At 48.5% G+C, this 27273-nt stretch overlaps 1 protein-coding gene across 1 annotated transcript in view; it reads left to right on the forward strand.

The window, feature by feature from the left end:
* PPFIA1 (PTPRF interacting protein alpha 1) overlaps positions 1-18376 on the forward strand; it is an 86460-nt gene extending 68084 nt beyond the window's left edge. The window contains exons 22-30 of the mRNA XM_082659450.1: positions 4170-4251; positions 4344-4544; positions 11453-11628; positions 11729-11826; positions 14024-14199; positions 14905-14973; positions 16198-16363; positions 17523-17593; positions 18267-18376. Of these exons, the coding sequence (XP_082515576.1) occupies positions 4170-4251; positions 4344-4544; positions 11453-11628; positions 11729-11826; positions 14024-14199; positions 14905-14973; positions 16198-16363; positions 17523-17581 (1027 nt within the window). The 3' untranslated portion in view covers positions 17582-17593; positions 18267-18376. The remainder of the gene's footprint in view (positions 1-4169; positions 4252-4343; positions 4545-11452; positions 11629-11728; positions 11827-14023; positions 14200-14904; positions 14974-16197; positions 16364-17522; positions 17594-18266) is intronic.
* The last annotated feature ends 8897 nt before the right edge of the window (positions 18377-27273 follow it).

Genomic DNA, 27273 nt, shown 5'->3' on the forward strand with positions numbered 1-27273 from the left:
GGTGCCGGGTGCGCAGAGTGTCAGTGTCAGAGAAATGAGGCCCTGTCTGTTGTCTGGATGATGCCACTCGTATGGTATTTGATCAGCACCTCACACAACCGTCTCGTTACGAAAGACGGCTTGACCGTGGTGCTTCTGTCCCAATTTAAAACGCATGTTGTCATTCACATATGACATGACCTCTCTCTCATAGGCGTGTCTGTTCCCCATAGAATTCAGCGTATTTCTGAATGTCTTTCTCCTGTGCCTCTGATTCTGAGGTTAGTACGTGTGCCACAGGAGTCGACTACTAGAGCAGGTATTTAAGAAATCCCGCTTGGGGTCTAGAATTTGATCCTTGACGGGGCAGATCAAGTCCCAGCCGAGTAGCCCCGCACGCGTGGCCCGAGCCGGGTGGGCACAGTGCTGACCTCGTCCCAGCTGGCCCGCAGGGGAGGCAGCCCCCTTGAGCTCGTTTCCCCAGTCCTCTCTGTAAACTGAGGTCAAAGATGAGAGTGAGACAGTGACAGCAGAGAGCGTTGCAGAGGAAGGAAATCAATCCCAGCAGAAACGGAGCGAGTCCTCTGTTTGCTTCTGGACCGTGGCTCGGGGCCGCGGGATCCCGGCAGATGGCATACGCCTCATCCCGCAGGATACTGGCTCGTAGCTCAGCTTCTTCGGAACAGAGCTGGGTGCTTTGGGGAGATTTAAGGCATTTGGAGTCCTGTCACCTTAGTGCTCGTGTTTTAGGCTTGGGAGCTAATGACTGGAAGATTTCTTGTTTTCTAGAAGATTGACCTGTGAAGGAATGCCTCCTTCCCTTGCAGTTAACTTAGCTGAGGACTAAATGCCTGTCATGTTTATCTTGGTAGCTGGAGTAAAGAAGGAAGAAAAGACGGTTCTGTTGATCATTAGAAAGGGGTCGTGTGAGTGAACGGGCGAGTTGGTAGGCTCTACTTCACGTTTATTTATTTCTCTGCTCTTGATATCAGTACTTTTTTTTTTTTAAAGAAACACATTTGTTCCTAAGTGAGGGACTGAACAGATTTTATTCTGCCACTCAAGAGTTTTTTAAATACCATTTTTTGTCATCAAGTCTTTTTCTCTTGGCCTTTTGTTACCGATATTCCATTAGCGGAGACCAGGTGTTCTGCTTCTGGCAGAGGACTTAGCGATAGCTTCCCAAATAGTCTCCAGGTAGCTGCTTTCATCCCCTGGTTTCTCAGACTGTCTATGATGGGGTTCAGTGAGGGAGACAAAACTGTGTGCCGTGGCAGTCCCCAGATCTCGAACAGATAAAATGTCAGCAGTTGGTCGTAAGGCAGCCAAGAGCCCTGTGGTGCGGACCAGCGCGCCGAAGAAAAGCAGCCGCGGGAGCAGGTGGGCCTCCGCCAGGGGGAGCGTGAGCGTTTCCAGTTGAGAAGAACTGGAAACAGGAGAGAGTAGAAACAGAGAATCCCAGGGCACGCGGCATTCCATTCGGAGCAGTCGCGGGTTGTGTCGGCAGCAGGCAGAAGTGGGTTCCTAGATGAAGTGGGAGAGCGGCAGTGATTTGCTCCTGTGCCCCACTGGCGGGAGGGGCAGGAGTGGGGGCCCTGCCGCTGATGCCCGCCTGCGGGTGTGCTTTCCCCAGCGCGGGACGGGCACCTCGGGGAGGAGGGGGCTTGTGCTCCCAGGCCGCGGGCCTCCTCGCCCTCTCGCTGGCTTCCCACGTCTCTCAGCCGCGTTGTCCTGTCACCATCACCGTATCCCAGTGTCATCAGGGTGCTGGACCGGAGCTCTAAAATCCCAGAAATACATCCATGGTAGAAAAGGCCTTTTATGAAAGCGAGCGACTCTTGCCTGGAAAAGAGTCAGAACAGTGTGCACCAGTCTCCAGGTAATGGGATCAGTGGGCTCTTTTTAACCCTGAATTTCTCGTCTACAGTGAATATCTGTTGCATATTTAAAAAAAATGAAGCCTCTGGCAACGTGCCAAGGATTCAGTGCCTGTTTGGCTCCCTTCAGAGCGCGGGGTTCTGAAAGCCCCCGGCCTGGCGGGTGCTGCGGCGCCGCCTCCTGGCCAGCCTGGCGGTCCGGGGACCACACTCAGGCTGTCCCTGGCTGGCCTGTGCAGGCCTTGTTGCGGCGCTCAGAGGCTTGTATGGCCCCCGTGAATGTTTACATAAGGTGTAGCTGCTGTCTTTGAGGGGGAGTCGTCTCCAGGGGACAGGAAGTAGCGCTCAGTTCAGCGCTGATGGCTGCTCTGCCCGACAGGGCCCTGCTGGCCTCCACGACTCCTTCCAGCGCTGGGGTCCTGTGTCAGGGTGGTCACAGTCTCATGTGGACTCAGCTTTCGTTTTTAATTTACGAATAGCTTTGTTTGTTTTAATTTGAAAAGTTTACTGGGTTTTTTACTCTGCTTGAGCTGTTAAGATGCATGTTGTGTTCTCTGGTATAATCATTCCTGGATAATACAGTATTTACTATTCCCAGGAAACCTAAGGTTGACTTCAAGGAACACTTACTTGAAATTTTATGTGAAACACTTTGGGCTTTAATTGTACATAGACGTCACAGTCTTAAGTCTAATGCTGCTTGAATAGAACGAAAAGCCACTCTGTTTCTTTAGGGAGTTAGTTCCCTGGCGGCCCAGTGCTTAGGACTCCGCGCTGTCACTGCGGTGGCCGGGTTCAGTCCCTGGTCGGGGGACTAAGATCCCCCAAGACGTGCAGCGTGGCCAAAAAAAGAAAAAGAAAGAAAAGCCACTAAGTATCTTTAGAAATAAAAGATTCCGTGGGGTGATCTGCAGAAATTATTACAGAAAAATAACTAAGAACGACCTAGGAATTTCGCAGTGACTCAGGGATGTCCAGTCAGGTAAATGGACCTGTCCTTTCCACTCCAGTCCCACCTTCTCTCCTAGACTTTTCATTTTTAAGCTAATTAGTGACTTTCAGAAAGTTTTGTAAGTACGTAACGCAGAGAAGTACAATAAGGTTCATAAAGCTTCTTGTGTTACCTCTTACATAAGTATGTTATCCGTAGACAAAATCATTTTAAAAGATGTTAACATTATGGTTTGGGCATTTTAAAGTCAGGCACACAGAACATCTCTGATCCCATAAAGCAGCGGTCCCCAACCTTTTTGGCACCAGGGACCGGTTTCGTGGAAGACAGTTTTTCCGCAGAGTGGGGGGGCCAGGCAGGGGGACAGTTCAGGCAGCAGTGCGAGCGACGGAGGGCAGCAGATGCAGCTTTGCCTGCTCCCCCGCCGCTCACCTCCTGCCGCGCGGCCGGTTCCTCACAGGCCACGGACTGCCACCGGTCCACATCCCGGGGCCTGGGGAGCCCTGCCATAAGGATCCCAGGACTCCTCGCTGCCTCCTGCCCTGGGCTAGTTGGCATCGCCGTCAGTATCGTAGGCTCACGGCCTGCCTTGTGTGCACTGGTAGAGGTTGTTGGCATTTAAATTTTCTGGATGTGAAGCTTGTGGGTTAAACCAGAGATGACCCGGGAATTCCCTGGTGGTGGTCCAGTGGTTAGGACTCTGCCCTTCCACTGCAGGGGGCCCAGGTTTGATCCTTGATCGGAGAACTGGGATCCCACAAACCGCGCAGCACAGCCAAAAAAAATAAATACCCCCCCCCAAAAAGATGACCCAATATCTTAATTTAGCAAATACCTACTTAGCTAAATAGCAGTGCAGAATAGAAACAGCCAAAATCCAGCCCTTTCCTTGCTCGCTGTATTAGAGCGTCGTTAGTGTTAAAGGTCTGCGTTGTTCTCTGTGTGTTTTGTTGTGAAATGTTGAGCATTTCTGAAGCTCTCGGAGGCAGACTCCTCTGTTCAGACCTAGGTATGGTTTCCTCTTCCTACGGATTTGTCCTCCTTGTCTGGAAAGGGATGAGTGATTATGTTTTGTGTTGAATATCCTACCTTGGATGTGAAGACTCTGCTGGGTCTTTTAAAGTTGGTAGTAATTCTTTAATCCTGGAAGGAGACGCTTCTGTAGAGAATCCTCGAGGGTCTTTCAGCATCTCGTTACTCAGGCGTTCAGTGTGATGTGTTCCAAACTACCCTTCAGTGGACGGTTTAGAAGGTTGAAGGACAACGATGAGATGTGTGGCACCACACTCTGGGGGTTTATAGAGGACGCTTTGCCTGTGTGTAGTGTGGCTCCTGAAGGTCTGAACATCTGTCACCTGTAGGCACGAATTGCTCGAAGAAGCCCGGAGACAAGGCTTACCCTTTGCACAGTGGGACGGGCCAACTGTTGTCGTCTGGCTGGAGGTGCGTATGCCCCTCTCCGAATCCTGGCCGAGTGTGCGAGCCCGTCCGTACGCCACGCATAACCTTCTGGCCCCCGTGTCTCCCGTCTCCAGCTCTGGGTCGGGATGCCGGCCTGGTACGTGGCTGCTTGCCGAGCCAACGTGAAGAGCGGGGCCATCATGTCCGCCCTGTCGGACACGGAGATCCAGCGCGAGATCGGCATCAGCAACCCTCTGCACCGGCTGAAGCTGAGGCTGGCGATTCAGGAGATCATGTCCCTGACAAGTCCGTCAGCCCCTCCTACGTCAAGAACGGTACGTTTCCGTAAAAAGAGTTCATCCCCTATGCGTGTTGCTTCCGCAGTTCTTTAGAAACACATCTAGTGTTCCAGTTTAAAGGTTTAGCATTCAAAGACATGACAACTTTTAATTTGCGGCAATTGGGCTGTTAAAAGATGGGTCATTACATACTTTTATAACAGCTTGGCTACAGTGGCATTGTGATATAGAAATGGGAGTCTTTGAAAACGTAAGAAAGTAACCATCACAAATTTAAATATGAATTTAAAGAAAGTGAAGGAGAAAAAGCTTAGACCCCGGGCTGCATTGTAAGCAGTGGTCCCCTCGTTTGACTTGTTCGGCCTGTTGGCGCTCTCCGTTTCGGGAGCTGTAGACCCTGGAATTTTAAGAGTCCATAAATCTGCAAGTGTACTCCAAGCAGTGTTTGTGCTCATCCAGTTTTGCTCCACGTGGGAAGACCTTGGAAGTCCTTTAAGAGGGTCCTCCTAGTTGAAAAAGTGAAAAACTAACGTAATGAAAACGTGAATGATAATTGGGAGATCAGGACGGGCCAGCCCTTCATTTCTCAAGGGCAGACTCTGTACACCGGCTCAGTTCCCACTCTGCTTTCAGTCTGTCTACTCCGGAGAGAAAAACCAGTGCGGAAGCTAAGCCTCACAGACGTACTTCCTCTGAGTAGCAGGTCGACGCCCTGATTCAGGGCTCACGGTTACTTTACACAAAAAGCGTGAAAGCTTTTCTGTTCGCTTGTCTTCCGTTGTTTCTCAGTGGGAACGTCGTGGTGATGACAGTAGCCCGTGTCCTCACCTCTTGCACAGGTGTGCGTGATCTCAGTGTATCTGATCTGCTCTGTGCCCAGGTGTTTCACCAGAGTCGCCTTTTCAGAAATGAAGGTGCTGGGGGTTTTCCCGCAGTTTTTATCAAGTACCTCGGTAAAGGGAGCGTCTTACGAGTTGAGTTTAATGGACGGTGAAGACGAACAGGCCTCCCGTGAGGAACCTGCCCACCGTTAGGCGGGGGTACCGCCCACGGGGGCTCGGCCGTCTGGGGCTGCGGGGACGCCCGGCGGTGCCGTCACTGGGACGCTGGCGGCCCCGCACCCCACCTCTGACAGAGGCCCCGGTCCCCGGCGGGCGCCTGCTCGGAAGCGTCTCCCCAGAGCCCAAAGCCGGACTTCTGTCCTGTTCTTTGTTGTGCTTTGACTGGGTGAGACCGTCTTAAGTACAATGGCTTAACAGCTCTTTAGATCCCACGTAGCTCAGGTGTCAGCGTGGCACAGGAAGAAGCTCTAGGCTGTCCTCCTTAAGAAGGCGGGGTCCTGCCAGGAGAAGGGCCGAGCGCCCGCCCGTGTCTCGCTGTGGGCATCTCAGACGGGGAGGTGGGTGGGGACGGCCTCTGCCCCACCCGCTCCCCTCCCGTGCCCCGGCTGACCTGGCTGACGTGTCTGCCGCCTTTCCCCTCTGTCACCGCTGCCCTTGCCCTGGATGTGGCCGGTCACGGGGTGCCCCTAGACCACAGGAAATGTCTGGTTAACACACGAGGAGATGGAGACGCTCACGGCCACGCCCCAGACGGTCAGTCCCGCCCCGTGCTCACCCCCCACCCCCACCCCTCCCCGGGCAGCCCCACCTCAGGTTGGCGCCGTTCTTGGCCTTTCTGTGGAAAACAGAAATGTCGTCTTAACGTTTCGATTGTTCTGGACAAGTATTTCCTTTAGGTAATAGTTAAACGTGTGAAACACAATCCATATTTCATCCTATTTTATATTCTTTTCAGGAACTTAGAGTTGGTAGACTCGCTCCACGTAGAATAGACTTAATTGCTGTCTTCTTTAGGGGAGCCCTCCGTTCAGCCCTCTGGCCCTAGTTTTCTCCTCTTCCGGGTGTGCTTGCCGTGGGAAGTCCGCTCCTCGCATGAGACATGGGAATTGTTGGTTTTGCATGAGTTTTGCATGATGCTTTGATTCTCTGACCCTTTTCACCCCATTAAGCTGCACCTCCCCTGCAAAGTTAATTTGCTTGCATTGCTAAGCTCGCCAATACTAATAGTTATGTTCTTTTGCATCCCTGACCACGTAACATCAGGAAGATGAGGAGGGAAGCTGGGCTCAGGTTGGAGACTTTCTATAACGTATTCTTCACTATATGTACAGCAACAAAAAGAATTGGAGTATGAAAACTTGTAATTTACTTTTCTTGACGTTTTTAACTTCTTGACATAGAATATTGTTAATGGTTTGAAAGCATTAGCCAAAGAAAGCACGGGATTAACGAGTGCGTCTCATGGACAACTTTGAACATGTCTCGTGTGGTGCCCTGGTAGTTAGTTCTCACTCACGTAAATTACTTTGTTTGACACGTGGTCCTTCCTACAAAGCCCTGTTGGCTTTGGCAGCTCCTGAGATGATGTATTTCAGTCCCTGGTGGGGGTAGCGTTAGTTACAAGACCTACTGAGGAGGAAATCCTGTTCTAATAAATTTCCAACACAAGGGTTGCCGTAGAGCCTCTACCTCTGTCGGCATTTGCTACATTGTGTCCTAATACAGTGTTGTTCCAAAGCCTTTCTTACTGGTGGGATTCTCAGAAATTGAGCCCATTCTCGCTTACCGTGCGTGTGGAATTGTTAGGTCCCCAGTTCAGCTCGAGAAAAGCCCTGTCACAGCTGTTTTGCAGCTTTACTTTGAGACCCGTTGATTAAAAACAGTGATTTCCCCAAGTGTGATCCCACGACATTGCCCTGTGACTCGCGACAAGTCGAAGCCTGCCGGCTGCGGCTGGAGTTTCCCTGAGGCGCTCACTAGTGGCACCTGTTCATGGACCTTGAGAGGATAACTGTTTAACCGAAAAGTCAAAGGAATTTTAAATCAGAATTTTCCTGATCACAGGTTGTTGGTTGAAACACCTGCTTCCCTCTATTTGTACTCCTGAAATAAAGCCAATTATATCACTTTTTAACAGAAGAGGAAACGCTATAATATGATGCTGTGAGCTCCCCCCCCACCACCATTTAGGTATTCTGTGCCACTACTCCAGGTAAACATCCTCATTAATTTTTTAACCTGGTTACTAATGAGTATCAGTGAATTTGAAAGAGTGCATTTCATAATTACTTAAACATCAGTATATTTTACACTAAGAAGCAGAACTTGGTGAGCACTTGAATATAAAATTCCCTGCGTCATGGGGCACGAAGTGTAAATTAAATAAGCTGGACGTTTGCTTTTCGCAACGGAAGTAGAAACAAGGATGAGCCCTGCCGATGACACCAGAATTGCCAACGTTGAGTCCTCAGCGTAAGCAAGGACCGTTTTCACTCCACCCCTCTCCTGGAGGAGAGGAAAGCAAAGAGGCTTCCTGGTGTCCGTGAAGCTGCCAGGGGCAGGTGGCGCACAGTGCGCGTTCCCTGTGGTATTAGCACAGTGACCAGCTCCTAACCCAAGGGGAAGTTTGAGATTCCCTTGGGCACTCAGGGGAAGAAGACATCAAGGTGTTGTCAAAGCCTTGGATGCCTTCCTTTAGCAAGTAGCATCACCCAGCTGTCCGCGCGAGACTACACTGCCCACTGGTGGTACAGGATCGAGCAGGACAGCCGCATCCGTGCCATCACTCTCACCTTGTACAGAGTTCAGAAAACTGATTTGTATTTGTGATCATTTCAGTGATGGAAAGATAGACCCTGTAGAGTCTCTTGTATCCCAGATGTTCTCTGACCATGAGAGAGCCCCATTGTGTGCTTTCTTTCAGAGGCTGTGATGACAGCCTAGGAGGTGTGGGTCTCCCTTGGATTGAGCCTGATTTTCCCAGAAACCTATATGATCGACCATTTAGGTGTGACTAGAGTACCTAAGGAGTAAACAAAGATACAGAAGCTTCTGCTTCCGTGGAATTCTCTGTTTAGAAATGTCTTTGCATCTTGTTTCTCTTTAAGAACACATAATCCGCAAGCAAGGAAATAATACCAGATATTCACGCTGTAAGTGTCAGGCTATGAGAGAGATTCATGCTGTAAGTATCAGGCTATGAGAGATATTCACGCTGTAGGTGTCAGGCTATGAGAGATATTCACGCTGTAGGTGTCAGGCTATGAGAGATATTCATGCTGTAGGTGTCAGGCTATGAGAGATATTCACGCTGTAGGTGTCAGGCTATGAGAGATATTCACGCTGCAAGTGTCAGGCTATGAGAGATATTCATGCTGTAAGTGTCAGGCTTGAGATGAGAGTTGGGTTTGAAAGAGTGAAGAAACGTGATATTGTGATGATGTCCCAAAAGTGTTTGATGTTTATCTCCACTCATGACTATTTATAGAATTTTTTTTTCTATTAGAAACATTTTTTTTTCCTATTAGAATTTGAGTGTTCTTGCTGGAGTCTGAATCATTCCTTCCAGCTTTGCTGGTATTAATAATAGATTAGAGGGCTTCCCTGGTGGCGCAGTGGTAGAGAGTCCGCCTGCCGATGCAGGGGACACGGATTCGTGCCCCGGTCCGGGAAAATCCCACATGCCGCGGAGCAGCTGGGCCCGTGAGCCATGGCCGCTGAGCCTGCGCGTCCGGAGCCTGTGCTCCGCGACGTGAGAGGCCACAACAATGAGAGGCCCGCGTACCGCAAAAAAAAAAAAAAAAGAAAAAAGAAAATAGATTAGAGGCCATATTTTTGAGACAGACCATGGTGGTAGTCGAGAGATACTATTTCCAAGGATTGCATGATGTACAGAATTCCTCTGAATATACCTTAGTCTTCCTGGACTGCAGAACATCAAGTACCTGTCTTTGGTGTGTGTGTATAGACATATGATGTGTTTATTTTTCATTGTGCAGACCTTGCACATATTCTGTTAGATTTTTCCCTGAGGATTTCATGGGTTTTGATGATGTTATAATAAGTGGTATTTTTAAAAATTTCAATTTCCAGTTTATTTCTAGTATTTACAAGTATTGTGCATTTTTATATGTTGACCTTGTATCCTGCAACTTTGCTAATAAACTCATTTTTATTCTTGTAACTGTTTTGCGGATTCATTTTCCACATTAATAACCAGGTCATCTGCAAATACCGTTTTATTGCTTTTCCAGTTCATATGATTTTGGTTTCATTTTTCTTGTCTTATTACAGTGACTAGGAGTTCCAATACAGTGTTGAATAAAAGTTGCGAGAGCAGACATCCTTGCTTTGTTCCTGACCTTAGGGAGAATGCATTGCGTGTTGTCAGCTCTCCGTTTTTTGTAAGTGCTCTGTATGTGAGGTTGAGGCAGTTTTCTTCCATTCCTAGATTGCTGAGGTTTCCGTATATACATGATGAATATCGTCAGCTGCCTTTTCTTTGTCTTTCGAGATGATATTATGGTTTTTCTTTTCAGTTCATCGATACAGTGAATTTCATTGGTTTTTCAAACATTGACCCAACCTTACGTTCTTGGGATAAGCCCTACTTGTCACGATATCCTGTTCGTTTAATTGATTATTGATCTCCTGATACTTCGTTAAGGAATTCTGCATCTGTGTCTCTGAGGGATATTGGTTTGCAGTTTTCTTATTATATGTTTCTCTGGTTTAGGTATCAAGATGATTCCGGCCTCGTAGAATGAGTTAGGCGGTTTTTTTCCTTCACTGTTTTGGAATAGTTTGTGTGGAATTGGTATTTTTTTCATAAATGCTTGATCGGATTCACTAGTGAAGCCATTTAGGGTAGAGATTTTATGTGTGTGCGTGTATGGGTGGGTAGGAAGGTTTGTAACTACAAATTTGAGTTTTAATAGATTCAGGTTATCTGTTTCTTACTGAGTGGCTTTCATAAATTGTGTCTTTCTAGAAATTAGACTACTTTATGTAAGTTGCTTAAAGCTGTTCACAGTTTACCCTTGTTGCTATCCTTTCAACGTCTATAGGATCTGTACTGATGTCCCCTCTTTCATTCTTGACATTGGTGGTTTATGTCTTCTCTTTTTTCTTGATCACTCTGGTTAGTCAATTTTATTGATATCTATGAAGAAATTGATTTTAGTGTCATTGTTTTATTTTCTGTTTTTTTGGTTTCCATTTCATTGATTTCTGCTCCTTTGTTTTCTTCTTTCTGCTTCATTGATTCCTAATTTAATTCTGTTGAGGTCAGAGAACATACTTTGTATGATTTCAGTCACTTTGAGTATGCTGAGACTGACTGCCTTGAAGAGTGTTCCATATCCCCTTGAAAAGAACGTATGGTGCTGTTGGATGGAGTGTTGCATAAAATGTCAGTTAGGTTAGGTTGGTTGATAGTGTTATTTAAGGCTTCTCTATCCTTACTGGGATTGGTTGGTTGTCTGTTTTGGCTTCCTCGTTCAATCAGTTACTGAATAATTGAGAGAGGAGGGTTGAGGTCTCTGACTAATTGTGCGTTTGTCTCTTTCTCCTTTCAGCCTGTCAGTTACTGCTTTGCTTATCGGTTCTTTTAAAACTATTTTTTAATTCACTGGACTGACTTGGAGATTAACAGATGTTTTGTTAAGGAGATTTGGAAAACAAAGTGTTAAAAATACAGTTAAAGACAGCCAGAGATATTGTTAATGAGTAGAGTTAGATGGATCCTTCAAACTTGTTCATGAGTCGTGATTATTATGTATAAAAGCTATTTCAGAAAAGTAATGTGTAGTCAGTTATGATTTTATCGTGGTTGTTAAATACGTTAAATTTATACACACAAGAGAGTCATAGAGTTTTAATGGCATAATTCCTTTTGTATAAAATTTTGCCAGCAAATTTGTAAGGTAGTAAATAAGAGATCAAGTTATTTTGAAATTATAAGCAATCACGTTGTCGTTAGCTTATCAGCCTTTGAGAATATGTAACAGATTAAAAATCCAGTTTAAAGATGCTATAAACGGTCCTTGTGGCTGCTTTCATGGGCTTTTTCCTGAGCTGATCGTCCCTGATTATTGAAAGCAGACACTGGCGTACGGGGACATGAACCACGAGTGGATCGGCAACGAGTGGCTGCCCAGCCTGGGCCTCCCGCAGTACCGCAGCTACTTCATGGAGTGCCTCGTGGACGCACGGATGCTCGACCACTTGACCAAGAAAGACCTTCGCGGGCAGCTGAAAATGGTCGATAGTTTTCACAGGTTAGTCGCCGTAAGTAGTTCTTGCTAATTGGCTGGGAGACGTTTGACTGTTGCCCGGTCTAAATTTTTTCTTTTTTTTTTCTTTTTCTCTTGGAAATAGAAACAGTTTCCAGTGTGGAATTATGTGCCTGCGAAGGTTAAATTATGACCGGAAAGAACTGGAAAGAAAAAGAGAAGAAAGCCAGAATGAACTGAAAGGTTAGTACAGTCGTGTTTCTTGCTTCCCAGTGTACTAGCAGCCTCAGTGATTTCCTGTTCTAAAGAAAAAAATCAGGAAATGCTTTAAGTGGAGAAAACGTGTCTGGCATCGTTACAGAGGAGGGAGTGTTTTTAAGATCCTCCTCTGTGGCCAGAGCACTTGTGCCTGTGTCCTTGTGCTCAGTCTATAGGTTAAGTGTCTCAAGGTAAACATTTTTCCCATGACTCTAGGGACTTCCTGTTACTATGACACGTGTCCTGTTTCACTCAGAAAGGCTGCTACACACTGTAGATCATTCCAGAGCCGAAAAGAACGAGACCTGCTGTTCACTCATTTGACTTAAGTGTGAAAAACACTGCTCTGCATCTGTCAAAGGACTTGAGGAGTGCAGAGGAGAGCAGCGCGTGGCTCTCCTCCCAGGCTGGGGCGAGCGGGCCTTGAAGGTGCAGTGGGAGCTGCTTAGCCAGGGAGGAGGGCAGAGGCATTTCAGCTAGAAGGCGGGTGCGGAGGCCTGGGAGGACGTGGGCTGTCCCACTGGGAGATGTCAGATGCTTGTCTCCGAGGGGGAGCTTCTCACTCTATGCGCCTCTCAATGGTCAGGTATGATAGAGTGCTTTCACATGAGGTGTTAGTGATTAAGCTCGATGCAAAACCTCCCAGCATTTTCAGAAAATAAATCTAATAATAGTAATAATAGTAGTAAGACTTAGGGAACAAGTCCAGGCACTTTCAAAGGCTACTTTATTTAATCCTCGCCACAGCACTGTGAGTGTAAGCGCTGTTTTCATCCCCAGCTTTTACTAAGAAGGAAACTAAAGGTAAAATACGGTTGGGGAGACGCGGCCCATGTGAAGGATGGTTGAGTCGTGATTGAGTTGATGTGAATCATGAGAAAAGGCAGAAGCCAACATCTATATATTCTATACCTTTATCCAGAAAAGGGCGTTGGAAATGAAATCTGTGCATCTGTTTCACTTGTTTTCTGTATGGTTTAAATGGTTTAAATCTCCTTACGGTGGATGGGAGCTGCCTTTGAAAGTAATCGGTGATCATCTGCGGCTCTGTGTAGCCCTCTATCACCTGCGGCTCTGTGTAGCCCTCTGTCACCTGCGGCTCTGTGTAGCTCTCTGTCACCTGCGGCTCTGTGTAGCCCTCTATCACCTGCGGCTCTGTGTAGCCCTCTGTCACCTGCGGCTCTGTGTAGCTCTCTGTCACCTGCGGCTCTGTGTAGCCCTCTGTCACCTGCGGCTCTGTGTAGCCCTCTGTCACCTGCGGCTCTGTGTAGCCCTCTGTCACCTGCGGCTCTGTGTAGCTCTCTGTCACCTGCGGCTCTGTGTAGCCCTCTGTCACCTGCGGCTCTGTGTAGCCCTCTATCACCTGCGGCTCTGTGTAGCCCTCTGTCACCTGCGGCTCTGTGTAGCTCTCTGTCACCTGCGGCTCTGTGTAGCCCTCTGTCACCTGCGGCTCTGTGTAGCCCTCTGTCACCTGCGGCTCTGTGTAGCCCTCTGTCACCTGCGGCTCTGTGTAGCTCTCTGTCACCTGCGGCTCTGTGTAGCCCTCTATCACCTGCGGCTCTGTGTAGCTCTCTACTAGCACAGACTTAATCATTCATGACTTGGCTTAACATGAAATCTTCCCCCCAAATCTCTAATATGCTGGAGAAGATCTTTAAGTTTCTCTCTTTTTAACAAAAGAGAGACAACAAAAATGGCTTCAAGAAAAAAGGCTTCACAATTATAAGCGAGAGGTTGATGCTGAATTGAGCAGGGTGTCCAGATACGGCGCCAGCTCCTCCTTGGGACGGGAAGAAAGTATATCAGAAGACTCTCGAGTCTGTATCTGAAACGTGTTCGTACCTGGTGGGCGTTCACATCCTTGTGTGTCCTTTTATTTCTGATCCCTGGATCCTCGTTTTCTGTTCTCTAGAAACTAAGTGTACGTAATAACTTCATTCCTCTTGGGTTCACTTGAAGAATGAGTTCTAATGGGACAGTCTCCATTGGAGTGGGGAAGGGCCAAGCCACCAGCGTCTCAGTGCAGGAGGGGCTGGCTGCCCGCCTAACGGCGTCTCCCCGCTTTTGTCAGGAGCTGAAGGGTCAGTTTCGCGGCAGGGATCTTTCCGCCGTGCCTGCAGGGTGTACGTGATGAACACGGCTTTCTGAGGCCACTTTAAAAAGTGTTTTTATTCACCTGCAGATGTGCTTGTTTGGAGCAACGATCGAGTGATTCGCTGGATCCTCTCCATCGGTCTCAAGGAATACGCAAACAACCTCGTAGAGAGCGGTGTGCACGGCGCCCTTCTGGCCTTAGACGAAACCTTCGACTTCAACGCGCTGGCCCTCTTGTTACAGATCCCCACGCAGAACACACAGGTACAGCCCAGATGCCGGGCCTTCACTGGGGCGCAGTGTGTGGTCCGTTCTCCCCATGCAGACATGTTGCTGCCTATCTGAATGGAGACCAAACTTAACAACATCTCAGACCACTAGTAATCTCATTCCATACCAAATCCGTCATATAATAGTTCAAAATCTGTAATGCTTCATTCCGCGGTATTTTTGCCTATTGACTTTTCATTTTCCGTTGGAAGCATGAGAGTCTTACAGTAAACACAATAAGGGGAACTTTCATTCAAGTCAGTACTCTGGTAAGAGTGGCGTGTATCGAGATTCAGTTCTTCCATGGAAAGAGAAATACTTTGTGTGTCAGATGAAGGTTTTATTAATTTTGTTTCTATGTGTAATTGCAATTCCTGTTGACTCGCGGGCTCATTTGAGAATGAGGACATGTTCTTATTCTACGGGAGATTGTGTATCTTTTGCCAGTACCCCGATCTTCCCACCAGCACCAACCCACAGAGCACACTTTTGTATATAATGTCCAAGAGGTCATGGATCCCTCTCCCCAAAAGGCCATCCACGGACTCCATGTTAAACCCCTGATGTAAAATACTGTCAGAGTCTGAGTTGCTTTGTTTTGTTTTGTTTTTAAAGTCTTGGTTTAAAAAGCAGTCCAGAAGTGCTGATACTCAAATGAGATTGTTGAAAGCTGTAGGTGGTGTTGTTTTATGATTTCAGGCTCGTGCTGTCTTGGAAAGAGAGTTTAACAACCTTTTGGTCATGGGGACTGACAGAAGGTTCGATGAAGTAAGTTTTCAGCTTAATTTACATTAATGCAACTTTAAAAGTCATTATCTTATCATACTTGTATGAACCATGTAGTCAGGGTATTTCTTCTAAACGTGGAGACAGTTTTACTTTACAAGTTAAGCTTTGCTCTTAAAAATTTATTAACAAATGAGCTATTAAAAAATTAATATCTTTGGACTTCCCTGGTGGCACAGTGGTTAAGAATCCGCCTGCCAATGCAGGGGACACGGGTTCGAGCCCTGGTCCGGGAAGGTCCCACATGCCGCGGAGCAGCTAAGCCCGTGCGCCACAACTACTGAGCCTGCGCTCTAGAGCCCGCGAGCCACAACTACTGAAGCCTGTGCGCCTAGAACCCGTGCTCCACGACAAAAGAAGCCCCCTCGGTGAGAAGCCCGCGCACCACAACGAAGAGTAGCCCCTGCGCACCGCAACTAGGGAAAGCCCGTGGGCAGCAACAAAGACCCAGCATAGCCAAAAATAAATAAATAAAATTAATTTTTAAAAAATGAATGGCTTCAGTAAGATAGGGGTTTGTATTTTTTTTTAATTTTCGCTATTTAACTTTTGATACCCCTCAAAGGTATTTTTTTATATCGTGAAACACTGGTTTCAGCTTAGGAATGGAGTCTAAGTTGTGTTTTGGGGACCAGCTGGATGTCTTACCCTAATCCAGAGCCCCTGTGCTTTGGGGGACTGTTTCATAAGTGTATTGGAAAGCACAAAATATTAATTTCCCCTTACACAAAACCATGACTCATTTATTCCCACACTTATCGTTATTCTCTTCATTGGACATTAAGGAAACTTGAGTTTGACAAAGAGAGTAGAAGGGCACCTAAAGCAGCATTTGCTGGCTCTGTCCCAGCAGGAGACAGAATTGTTTACAGCTCGAAAACTGTTTTTAAAGGAAAATAAAAACGTGTTATATTATATAGCAAGAAGGTGATTCCTTCAAGATAAGAAGTGAAGCCTGGTAATTGTCAGGAGGAACGTACACCCGGGCGGCCCAGGCAGTCCTGGTTGATGCTCGGTTAGGGTCCCAGCATCAGTGGTACCGGGCCCCCGGCCACTCTCCACAGTTCCCAGCTAATCATATGGTTGTCACGAACGGGGTGAGATAAAGATGCGGTAATAAGCTCAGTCATTTTAAAGGGCTGGTAACTTTATGTTTTTGTCCTTTATTTTTAAATCTGTCTTGTTTTCTGTCCTTTAATTCACCAGGATGATGATAAAAGCTTTAGGAGAGCACCTTCTTGGAGAAAAAAATTTAGACCAAAGGATGTTCGTGGCTTAGCTGCTGGGTCAGCAGAGACTCTCCCTGCAAATTTCCGGGTCCCGTCCTCTCTGTCCTCACCCTCTGTGCAGCCAAAGAAGATGCAGCTGGACGGTAGGTGATGCAGTGCTGCCCCAGCCGTTGGTAGGCAGCTTGAGCAGCTCCGGGACTGGAACGTTAATAATGATCTAGAATGGCCTACTTAGTATGTGACAAGGCACTTGAGTACTGTTGCATGCCCAGGTGTACATGTTTACAATTAATCCTAACATCTGTTTATAAAAGTTTAACAGTAATAGAGTCTTACTTCTTAAGTTCTTGTCTGGTTGAATATTAGCATACTCTTCTAACTAATAAAACTAAGAATCGTGTGTATTCTCAGAGCGTTAGATCGACACCCATGCTCGTAAAGATGTGTGTGTGGCAGGCAGCGCTCAGAAGCTGTTTCATAAAATAGCACATAGTAGTTTTCAGACCCCACCAGCTCCCCCTCGACTTCTCTTCACGCTAGAACGGTGACTGAGTCCATTTGAAATAACCTCCACCTTCCTGTCCTCCCTCCGTCCTCACTGTTATTTGTCCCTTGCACGCTGTAGAAGGCCGGGGAGAAGGAAGAAGGTGAGGTTGAGAGAAGTCATCACCCGAGCATGGCTGGGCCCATAGTCATTTCACACCCAGCTCTGCTCTTCCCTTTGACAACCGCTCTGCCAGAGAGCACCGCTAGTTAAGGGTGGGCTCTCAGCGCTGCTGTGTCCCCACTCGGCGCTGCTGTGTCCCCAGCAGGCGGGTCCCCCTGGGGCAACAGAGCGTGGGGCCTCCGGGCCATCGGTGCTGGGCTTCAGTCCCCTTGGCGGGGCCCGTCACGTGGCCGCTGTCACTGTTGCCCGACTACCGTCCTCGCGGATACAGCGAAAGAGAAGTCCAGGCGCTCTCTGAATCTAGAGGGTTTAAGGAGGGACCACGTGGTCACGCTGAGTAGTCGTCACCCACCGTGCAGGCGTTTCTCTGTCATCTGACTGCGGCTGCTGCTGTAGTGTGACCTCCCTGTGCCCCCCAGGGTGGCGGAGGTGAAGGGAACCCTCACGTGGTGGCCCTTAGGCTCCCTTTCTCTGGCTCGTCCGCCCCTCCCCCTCTGGTGGTTTCCCCCAGAGCCCTCAGGAGGTGGCCGCTGTGGATGTGAGTGCGTGTCCGTCCTTGTGCCCCCGTGTGGCGTCCCACCACTAACCGCACGCTGTGTTTGCACGCTTCCTCCCTCCCGTGCTTGTCGGACCAGGCAGCGTGGCGGGAGCGCAGAGGCTGGACTCCGCTGCAGTCAGGACTTACTCCTGCTGAGCCAACGCCGGGGTGAGTACAGGGCGGCCCTGGCCCCGGCCCGCAGGTGCGGGGAGGCCACGCCCTGGCGCCGGAGCGTCCGGGGGGATGGGGCGGCAGGAGAGCGGAAGGTGACCTTGGCGCTTAGCTGCCGCCGGGAGTGGTCAGTGCACGGCCCGGGTCTCCGTCGCGTTGCCCTGCGTGGTGGTGTCGCTCCCGCGTCAGCGGTGCTGCAGCACCGTGTCTTGCGTGCACATTCTCGAAGGGAACAAGCCCCAAAGCATCAGGGTTCACGAGGCTGCACCGCCGTGTGCCTCTCAGTCCAGAGGCCCGTCTTTAAAACGAAACTGCGCTGGCATCTCGGGGTCGGCCGCTGCTGAGGGGCCACCCTTGCTTTGCAGGTGGTGCTGTGGGTGGGTGTGGGCCCGGGAGCCCAGCCTTCCCCTCGCTGCTCTCAGGGTTCTGTTGTCACGTCTCAGCTGGAATGCATGATTGGTTTTCTTGTTAGTAGCTTTTAGATGTGTGTCAAAAGAAAGTCAGTCAAGGAATTCTCTCCGTGATCCGCTTGGTCCTTGATACTTACCTACGTTCTAAAAGCAGCCAAAGCACAGGACGTAGGGCTTGGGGACGGCTCGTGGAGGGGTAGGAGCTCGGGCACTTGAAGCTGTCTCGAGACTGACTCGTTTGCTTTTATTTTATTTTCCAGTTTACCCACACTACTTCTACAGATGATTATGCAGCATTTTGAAGCCAGCGAAGACTACATTTTGAGCTCAACGGAATCTTTAATCTGTTAATACTTGTTATATGGACCCTAAGATATTTTATTACAGAGTTTTTAATTAGTGAAAAATTCATGAATACCATAGAGAAAATATTTTAGAATTTAATGTTTCTTATATTTATGTAAACTTATGACTTCATTTATATAGTTACTTACTTTTTCATGTATATCCAGGCTATAAATATCCTTTCAGATCAATTCATGTTCTTATATCTGATTTTAGTCTTTCAAAGGAATGTACTGTAATGCTTGTATGTATAAATCCTATGAACAAATATAGGGCTTTTGTAAATTATGCATTTATTGTAATTATTCTTGTTTAATTTTCTAATGATAAACCATGACAGAGCAAAGGATTTTACCGCGTTTGTAAAATCATGACACAGTGTGCATTACCCTTTACAAAATGTAACCTAGCCCTACAACAATCATTTTGAAAGAAGCCAACTTACTTTCAAGCAATTGTTGTTGTATTTTAATGACTGACCTTAGCTATCCTTTTTCTAGCAAGAAATGCTTTACTCTGTAGCGTGAAGAGATTAAAAATACGGGGTGTTAAAGAGCAGCTTCTAATCAAATTTGGACTGAAGGGATCATTAGAACGCTCTGAAAATCCCTTCGGACCGGTGGTGAGCTCTCCCGTAGCCTGGCCTCTGTGGATCCGGACACCTCGTCTTGGGTGGCTGGCAGAAGCCGCGAGCTGGGGGAAGAGCGACTCCGGTGGGGGGGTGGGGCCTGGGCCCCCGCGGCCCGCCGCGCCCGCCCCCTTCCCCGCCCCCCTCCTGGGAAGCCGGGTCAAGGGCGCCGACTCTTAGAGGACCAATCACGAAGCACTGCACTCGCTGAGGAGACACTGGCGCACGCGGAAGGTGAAGGCACTGAGATGCTGAGAATAATGTAGTGCGGCTCTAATCAAGGCCTTATTTTTCTGATGTAAATCATCCTTTTACATTTGTCTGTAAACATGTTTAAAGAATGGACCTAGCCGTACATTTTTAGATTTTGACGATATAGCCATTTTGGATTGCATAAGTAGCAAATGTAACTTCTACTTTTTAATGGCATGTTAAAAAGCCAGCAGGAGACGTGTTCAGATCATGGCGCATTAGTTATTACGCAGCTGCTGTACCGGCGGACAGAGATGGCGTGGCTTTTTACATTCGGGCTCTGCCTTTAATTTACTTGTACAGTTCGCTGTTACCGTTCTGTTTTTCTATTCATCTTTTGTGAACTTCCCGATTATGTAACAAAGTATGTACAGTCTACTTTTGAACTATTTTTATCACAGTATTATTTATTGCTTTCTTTCAATAAAGTACTGAAGCAGAATTTTCCACTGCCAATACAGAGTACGAGGGTAAGCTGTGCTCCTGCTGAGAACTGACCGCAGCTGTTGCGTCTCCCGCTCCAGGCCGACTGATTGGAGCCGGTGTCGTCATATGGAAATTCTGTTGTAGGAACGGACGGACAGACTGAAAAGGCTGGACGATGGGAGTGTAGGGTCAGGTGTCCTCCAGAGGGGGACCAGGTGTTCGTGCCCTCGGTTCTGGAGGCCAGAGGCGCCCTCTCATCAGTACCTACGGGGAGCCGGGCCCTGGAAGCCTCTGCTGCCACAGGCACCGGGCCGATTGTCGGCAACAGCGTGGCGCTGTGTAGGCTCACCTGTGGAGTCCAGGGATGGGGCGGCCGAGGGCAACCCAGACCTGGACCCGAAGGAGGACACCCGGGGCTGTGCGTGTGCTCGCGTGCAGGTGTGTGGGTGTGGGTGCTTTTTAATTTTTTTTTTTAGTCAGCAAATTTTAATCACATATTCCATAGAAACAGGAATGTAGCAAGGGAGTTAGGGAAGTATGAAAAAAGATTTTTAACGCAGAATCGTAATCACAGCTCTGGGTACATCTGGGAGCAGGCTCTCCCCCCGGCATCAGGCTCCCCCCGCATCAGGCACGGCAGCCACACCTGTCCGATGCCCCTGTGCCGCCACAGCCCTGGGCACGCTCAGGGCAGCCGGAACAGCAGCTCTTGCAGGAGGTGCGTTTTTAGGAGCCACTGGTGGGGCAGCAGCAGCTGGGATCTGTTCCAAGCTGAGGTGAGGCCAGAGCTGGAGCCAGTGGCGAAGCAGAGGCACTCGTGCTGGTGGCGGTGCGCGTGCGCGCGTTCCTCAGTTCCGCCGCCTCTGGGCAGGCTTGGTGTCCTGCTCTTCCCACGTGGCCACACAAGGGTCCCAGGGCTGTGTCCTTCCAGATTCATGGCCTCTGTGATAGCTCAAGCCAAGTCCTGAGTCACATCCAGGTTCAGTGTGGCAGAGGGGTGGGAACACCCAAGCTGGAGGGCTGAAAGTGGATCCCCAGGGGGACAGCCGGGCACTAGTGGGTGGCAGGGTGGGTGCAGGTGGCTGCTCCCGAAGGGCCACTGCAGGCGGCACTAGGACGAGAGCACGGACGCCTTAGCTCACTAGGTGACGTTTCCCGCCCTCACCACCACGAAGGTGTTTCTGCCATCAGGTCTGAGGACGCAAGCCTGGTGACTGCCACCACCCTACTTGGGCCCTGTTGGGTGGGCACTGCTGACCATGGCCTCGGTTTCATTCCTGTCCCGACTGTCCCTCCAGGGCTGACGGGCTCCCTTTCTGAATGGCACATGTGTTGTTTATGTGGATGAATGCGTTCCGGCTTGTTTCTGTGAACATAGCTGTCAGGTCATGGTGTGTTTCCCTCTTCAGAACCTGTGCTTTGCTCGTCTTCCAGTTTAACTTAGGAGCGGCCTTATTTTCTGCATTTCCTAGTTCTCAGGGTTAACTTAAGTGTGAGATTGAAAACCACAGAGTGCTTTTCCCATCTCACACTCCATTTTCGCCTGAACAAAGCCCAGCGAGCCGTGAGTATCTGAAAGATTCTGGAAACGGAGTCATGCCTGATTCATAAGCTGCAGGTGTTTTATGACAACTTGTCTCATGGATTCCACTTAGGCCTTAAAAACAAGTGTCGATGAAGAAATACCCAAAGGAAGCAGTAAGGAGACGTTTCTGTAGTCTTGCTTCTCTTAGAACACTCGTTAGCCACGCTTCTTAGGTCTGCTCCCTTCACAGCCAGAGCCCAGGGCTTTAGCCCCTCACGGGGATGGGAGGGAAGTCAGTCCGCAGTCCGGGTGTGGTCACGTTAAAGAGGGTCTTGACTCTTCCCACCATTAGAAACTCTTTGTTAGGCTACACATCCTACCCTTAAGGATCTAAGTTTCATGTCACGCGTGTTTGAGGTCACTGTGGTTTTAGTTTTTGTTCTTTGCCTTTTACGAGCTAAGTCCTCTCCTCACCCAAGATGGGTTTCCGGGGTATCTGGAAGAGTCCGTCTTTCCTGTGTTCTTGCCAGATAGATGAGTAGGTGCATATCCAAGTGCTACCACAGCTGCTGTTGTTACTACCCACGTGTCATTCGGTACATTTCTATAAATTTGTTTGTTTACTTTTATTTTTGGCTGCGTTGGATCTTCGTTGCTGCGTGCGGGCTTTCTCTAGTTGCGGCGAGTGGGGGCTACTCTTCGTTGCGGTGCGCGGGCTTCTCATTGCGGTGGCTTCTCTTGTTGCGGAGCACGGGCTCTAGGCGCGTGGGCTTCCGTAGTTGTGGCACGAGGGCTCAGTAGTTGTGGCTCACAGGCTCTGTAGCGCAGGCTCAGTAGTTGTGGCCCACGGGCTTAGTTGCTCCGCAGCATGTGGGATCTTCCTGGACCAGGGCTCGAACCCGTGTCCCCTGCACTGGCAGGCAGATTCTTAACCGCTGTGCCACCAAGGAAGTCCTCAATACATTTCTGAATATCGCAGATCCTTTTGTTTCTTACATTTCCTTGGCTTAATCTCTTGGTGAGAATGGGTAGCCGGTGCCTTTGCTGTTTCATGTCCTGGACTCAGTGGGGCACCTTTTCAAGTACTGCTGTCTGAGACCAGCACTGTGTGCAGCCCTACGCCCAGCGTGCAGGTGCAGTGGGAGAGGAGGTGGGCCAGGTCCTTGCGGAGGCTCGAGGGGAGGGTCCATTCTCTCTTCCAGTGTTCGGTGGTTGCTGGCTTCCGTGGCCGTGGCCGCATCCTTCCAGTCTGCTGTCTTCACGTGGCCTCTCCTCTGAGCGTCTCATCTTCTGTCTCTTTATAAGAACACCTCTCATTGGCCCACCCAGGTAATCCAAGGCGATCTCATCTCAAGATCCTTAATTACATCTACAAAGATCACTTTGCCAAATAAAGTCACATTCACCAGTTCCAGAGATGTGCACAGACGTATCTTTGTGGGGCCACCACCATCAGGCACTCTGGAGAAGACCCTGCCGCCCTGGAGATACCAGGATGGCTAGAACTGTCCCTGCCGAGGGACTGCCCTCTAGTGGGGACTGGACCCTCGACATCCCATGAAGGGTGCTGTGAGCAGAGAGCAGGGGGCTGGGCTGGGATGTGGGGGGAAGGACCATCAGACGGCTCACAGTGACCTGGCAGGTGCTGGCAGAGACTGGCCAGGTAGAACATGGAAAATATTTTAAAATAATCAAAATGACCCGTGGCGTGCAAACAGGTTTGACTGGTAGGAGAAGTATTCTTCCAACTGGAGTGTGTCGAGTGTCCCTAGCTGCAAAGGTAGACAGACGGGCTCTGCTCTATTAAAAAGTGATTTGGGGACTTACCTGGTGGCACAGTGGTTAAGAATCCACCTGCCAATGCAGAGGACACGGGTTTGAGCCCTGGTCCGGGAAGGTCCCACGTGCCGCGGAGCAGCTAAGCCCGTGCGCCACAAGTACTGAGCTTGCACGCCACAACTACTGAAGCCTGCACACCTAGGGCCCGTGCTCCGCAACAAAGAGAAGCCACCGCAGTGAGAAGCCCGTGCACCGCAACGAACAGTAGCCCCCGCTCGCTGCGACTAGAGAAAGCCGCGTGCAGCAACAAAGACCCAATGCAGCCAAAAATAAAATAAATGAAATAAATAAATTTATAAAAAAAAAAAGAAAACGTAACTGAGGAATTGTAGTATTACACTACCTATAGGGCCGAAGAGATTTTAGTCATCAATTCTCCAACATCTTAATTTTTTAAATTTAATATTTATTTATTTGGTTGCATCGGGTCTTAGTTGTGGCAGGCAGGCTCCTTAGTTGCAGCAGGCAGGCTCCTTAGCTGTGGCATGCAAACTCAGTTGTGGCATGCATGTAGGATCTAGTTCCCGGACCAGGGATCGAACCCGGGGCCCCTGCATTGGGAGCGTGGAGTCTTAACCACTGAACCACCAGGGAAGTCCCCACCTTACTTTCTTTTTAATGTTTTATTTTAATCAAAGTAATAACGTGTATATCACTTAAGCGAGACCCCAGCAGCCCCACTCTCTGACTTCTGCTTCTGTGGTCCATGTGCATCTGGGTTAACTGTTTCCTCTAGTTGCTTCCTTACTCCTAAGTAATTTGTGCTTAATGTGGCCCCTTGATTCACCAATTTTATTTATTTATTTATATTTTTTTATAAATTTATTTGTTTTTATTTTTGGCAGTGTTGGGTCTCTGTTGCCGCGTGCGGGCTTTCTCTAGTTGTGGTGGCTTCTCTTGTTGCGGAGCACGGGCTCTAGGCGTGTGGGCTTCAGTAGTTGTGGCTCTCGGGCTCAGTAGTTGTGGCACATGGGCCTAGTTGCTCCGCGGCATGTGGGATCTTCCCGGGCCAGGGCTCGAATCCATGTTCCCTGCACTGGCAGGCGGATTCTTAACCACTGCGCCATCAGGGAAGCCCTTGATTCACCAATTTTAGACTTTGCAGATTGGCAACTCTTTATGGTAGATGGGAATTTTAGCATTCCTCTGCCCTGCCCTTTCCTCTCCCAACACAGTTAAATCAAAGTTGGTTGAATCCACGTCCACTGTTTCCATTAATAAGGCTGTAAATATTATCTATTGCCAAGCCAAGTGGATTACTGTGATTACAACAAAAAAGGCATGTGGAAAGACAGTATTCCCCAGTATTTACAGATGAAATAATACAGTGTCTGGCATTTGCTTTAAAATAATCCTGGGGCAGGGATAAGTCAGGATATGGATCAAAAAAAATTGACCCTGGGGGGAGATAACTGTTAAAGATGGGTGATGGAAGTGTCCATCGACAGATGAATGGATAAAGAAGATGTGGCACATACATACAATGGAACATTACACAGCTATACAAAGAAACAAAATTGAGTTATTTGTAATGAGGTGGATGGACCTAGAGTCTGTCATACAGGGTGTGTAGTAAGTCCGAAAGAGAAAAGCAACTACCGTATATATGTATTCCATGTATATATATGAAATCTACAAAAAAAAAAAAGGTTCTGACGAACCTAGGGGCAGGACAGGAATAAAGATGCAGACATAGAGAATGGACTTGAGGACATGGGGAGGGGGAAGGGTAAGCTAGGACGAAGCGAGAGAGTAGCATTTACATATATACACTACCAAAGGTAAAATAGATAGCTAGTGGGAAGCAGCTGCATAGCACAGGGAGATCAACTCGGTGCTTTGTGACCACCTAGAGGGGTGGGATAGGGAGGGTGGGAGGGAGACGCAAGAGGGAAGGAATATGGGGGATGTCTATACATGTAGCTGATTCACTTTGATATACAGCAGAAACTAACGCAACATTTTAAAGCAATTACACTCCAATAAAGATGTTAAAAAAGAAAAAAAAGATGGGTAACGGTTTCATGAAGGTTTATTATATTAATCTGTTTTTGCATTCGTGTGAATTTTTTTAGCATAACAAAAATTTTAATAGTTATTTTAGGGACATCCTCCATGTGACAAACTGTCTTAGTCTGGACTAGATGTCTGGAAATTGCTTCTTGGCTCTCACTTTGGAATGTAATTTAGCCTAGTTTTGAACTTCTAAGCAAGCCACAGTGGAAAACGTTTTACACCACAGCTCTGCTCATCAATTTTATTATGACCGTTTTTTCACATCTTTTTACCCGTGAAGTCAGGATGTGTCTTACAAGCAATGACATCTTAGAAATACAGTATGTGACAAAATACCCCCCAGGCTGCAGATTCTTTGCTGCTCCTCTCATTGAGAGGTGGGGTCTTAATCCCCCCTCCCGACCTCCTTAAGCCTGGGCTGGCCTCAGCGACTTACCTGGTTGACCAACAGAATGTAGCAGGTGTGATGTTCACGGACCTGTGAAGCGAGGTCAGCAGAAGCCTTGCAGAAACCAGCCACCGAGTAAGAAGTCCAGCTACCCAGGCCCACCATGCTGTAAGGAAGCCCAAGCTGGCCCCATGGAGAGCTGTGCAGAGCGAGATCCTCGCGGCTCCTGCCAGCCTACTGGAAGTGAAGAAGCCAAGTTGGACGTTCCTGTTCCTGAAGACATGATGGGGAGAAGAAACGAGGAACGCACCCAGCAGACAGAGTCAAGGCCCCAGACATACGGCCCTAATCAGTTCATCCAGCCACAGCCCCAAATTTGATCTATCACAGCCGAGGCTCCATTGAAAACAAAGATGAACCACATCCCCTGCACTTGCCAAACTCCTGGTCCAGCATATGAAGTTTCAGCATAAAATGGTGGTGGCTTTTCACCATGAATTTTTGGAGTGCCTTATTACACAGCAACAGATAATTGCAACGATTCTATATGAAATGAACTCATATATTCTATTCTGCCGTCTTATATACTTTTTATACTGTTTTCCTCCCCCAGAAAATCGATTTCACAATTCCCTGTAGATCACCATCTGCTATCTTATCTGTTGCTTTGTAAAAATCCACCCCAAAACTTAGTGGTAAAAACAATGATTTCTTGTTTCTCTTGATTCGGTGGACTGGCAATCTGGGTGGTTCTTCCGCTGGTCTTTCCTGGAACCACTTACGTGATGGCAGTCACCTGACAGCTCTTGTGGGGCTGGGAAGTCCGAGGTGGTCTCAGTCAGGTACCTGGAAGCTGGTGCTGGCTTTTGGCTGGGAGGCCTGGGTTCTCCTTCATGTGGCGTCTCTCACACTCCAGGAGCTTCTTCACAGCAGTGCAGTCTCAAGTTCCAAGACTGCAAGACCAGAAGCAGCAAGGCGTCGTAAGGGCTAACACCGTAATGTTAAGGATCCTTAACGTTATATTTAGAATGCATACAGTGGGACTTCCCTGGTGGTCCAGTGATTAAGCCTCCGTGCTTCCACTGCAGGGGGCACGGGTTCGATCCCTGGGCAGGGAACTAAGAACCCACATGCTGTGCGGTCTGTCCTCCCCGTAGCAGCCAGAGTGGTCTTTGTGCGTCACAAAGCTCACGCCACCTTCCTGCTGACCAGTCTCCTGTGAGCTTTGGTTATTCTAATCTGGACAATGGAAGCAGTAATTCCAGCTCATTGAATGTGGCATATGTATTATATAATTATATAATATAATAAATATTAAAAAAATAATTCCAGCTCATCGAGAGAAAGCGGATGAGTGGTTGCTTGGGGTGGGGTGGGGTGGATAGAAATTGATCACTAACAAGCAGGGTCTCCTCTGGGGGGGATGAAAATGTTCTAAAGGTCGGTTGTGGTGACGGTTGCACTGAGACAGGCTGGGACCTGGGAACTGGGACCCTTTGCTGCAGTGCTTACATCTGGACAAACATCTCCTTGAGCAACAAAATACAAAGAAACTTTAAGGGGCTAAAAATAACTGCGTGCATGTACAGTTGGGGCAATTACGGACAACAAGATACAAAAAGCCCCAAAACCCAACTGCCACTTCTGAAGAGCCGGGAGCAGAAGCAGGGTACTGCGCATGACCCCTGCACACACCACGACCAAAGGGCTGGGCGGGGCTTGCCTGGTGGCGCAGTGGTTGAGAGTCCGCCTGCAGATGCAGGGGACGCGGGTTCGTGCCCCAGTCCCGGAAGATCCCACATGCTGCGGAGCGGCTGGGCCCGTGAGCCATGGCCGCTGAGCCTGCGC

The sequence above is a fragment of the Grampus griseus genome, assembly GCF_964374135.1.
Source record: "Grampus griseus genome assembly, chromosome: 8".
Taxonomy (NCBI): Eukaryota; Metazoa; Chordata; class Mammalia; order Artiodactyla; family Delphinidae; genus Grampus; species Grampus griseus.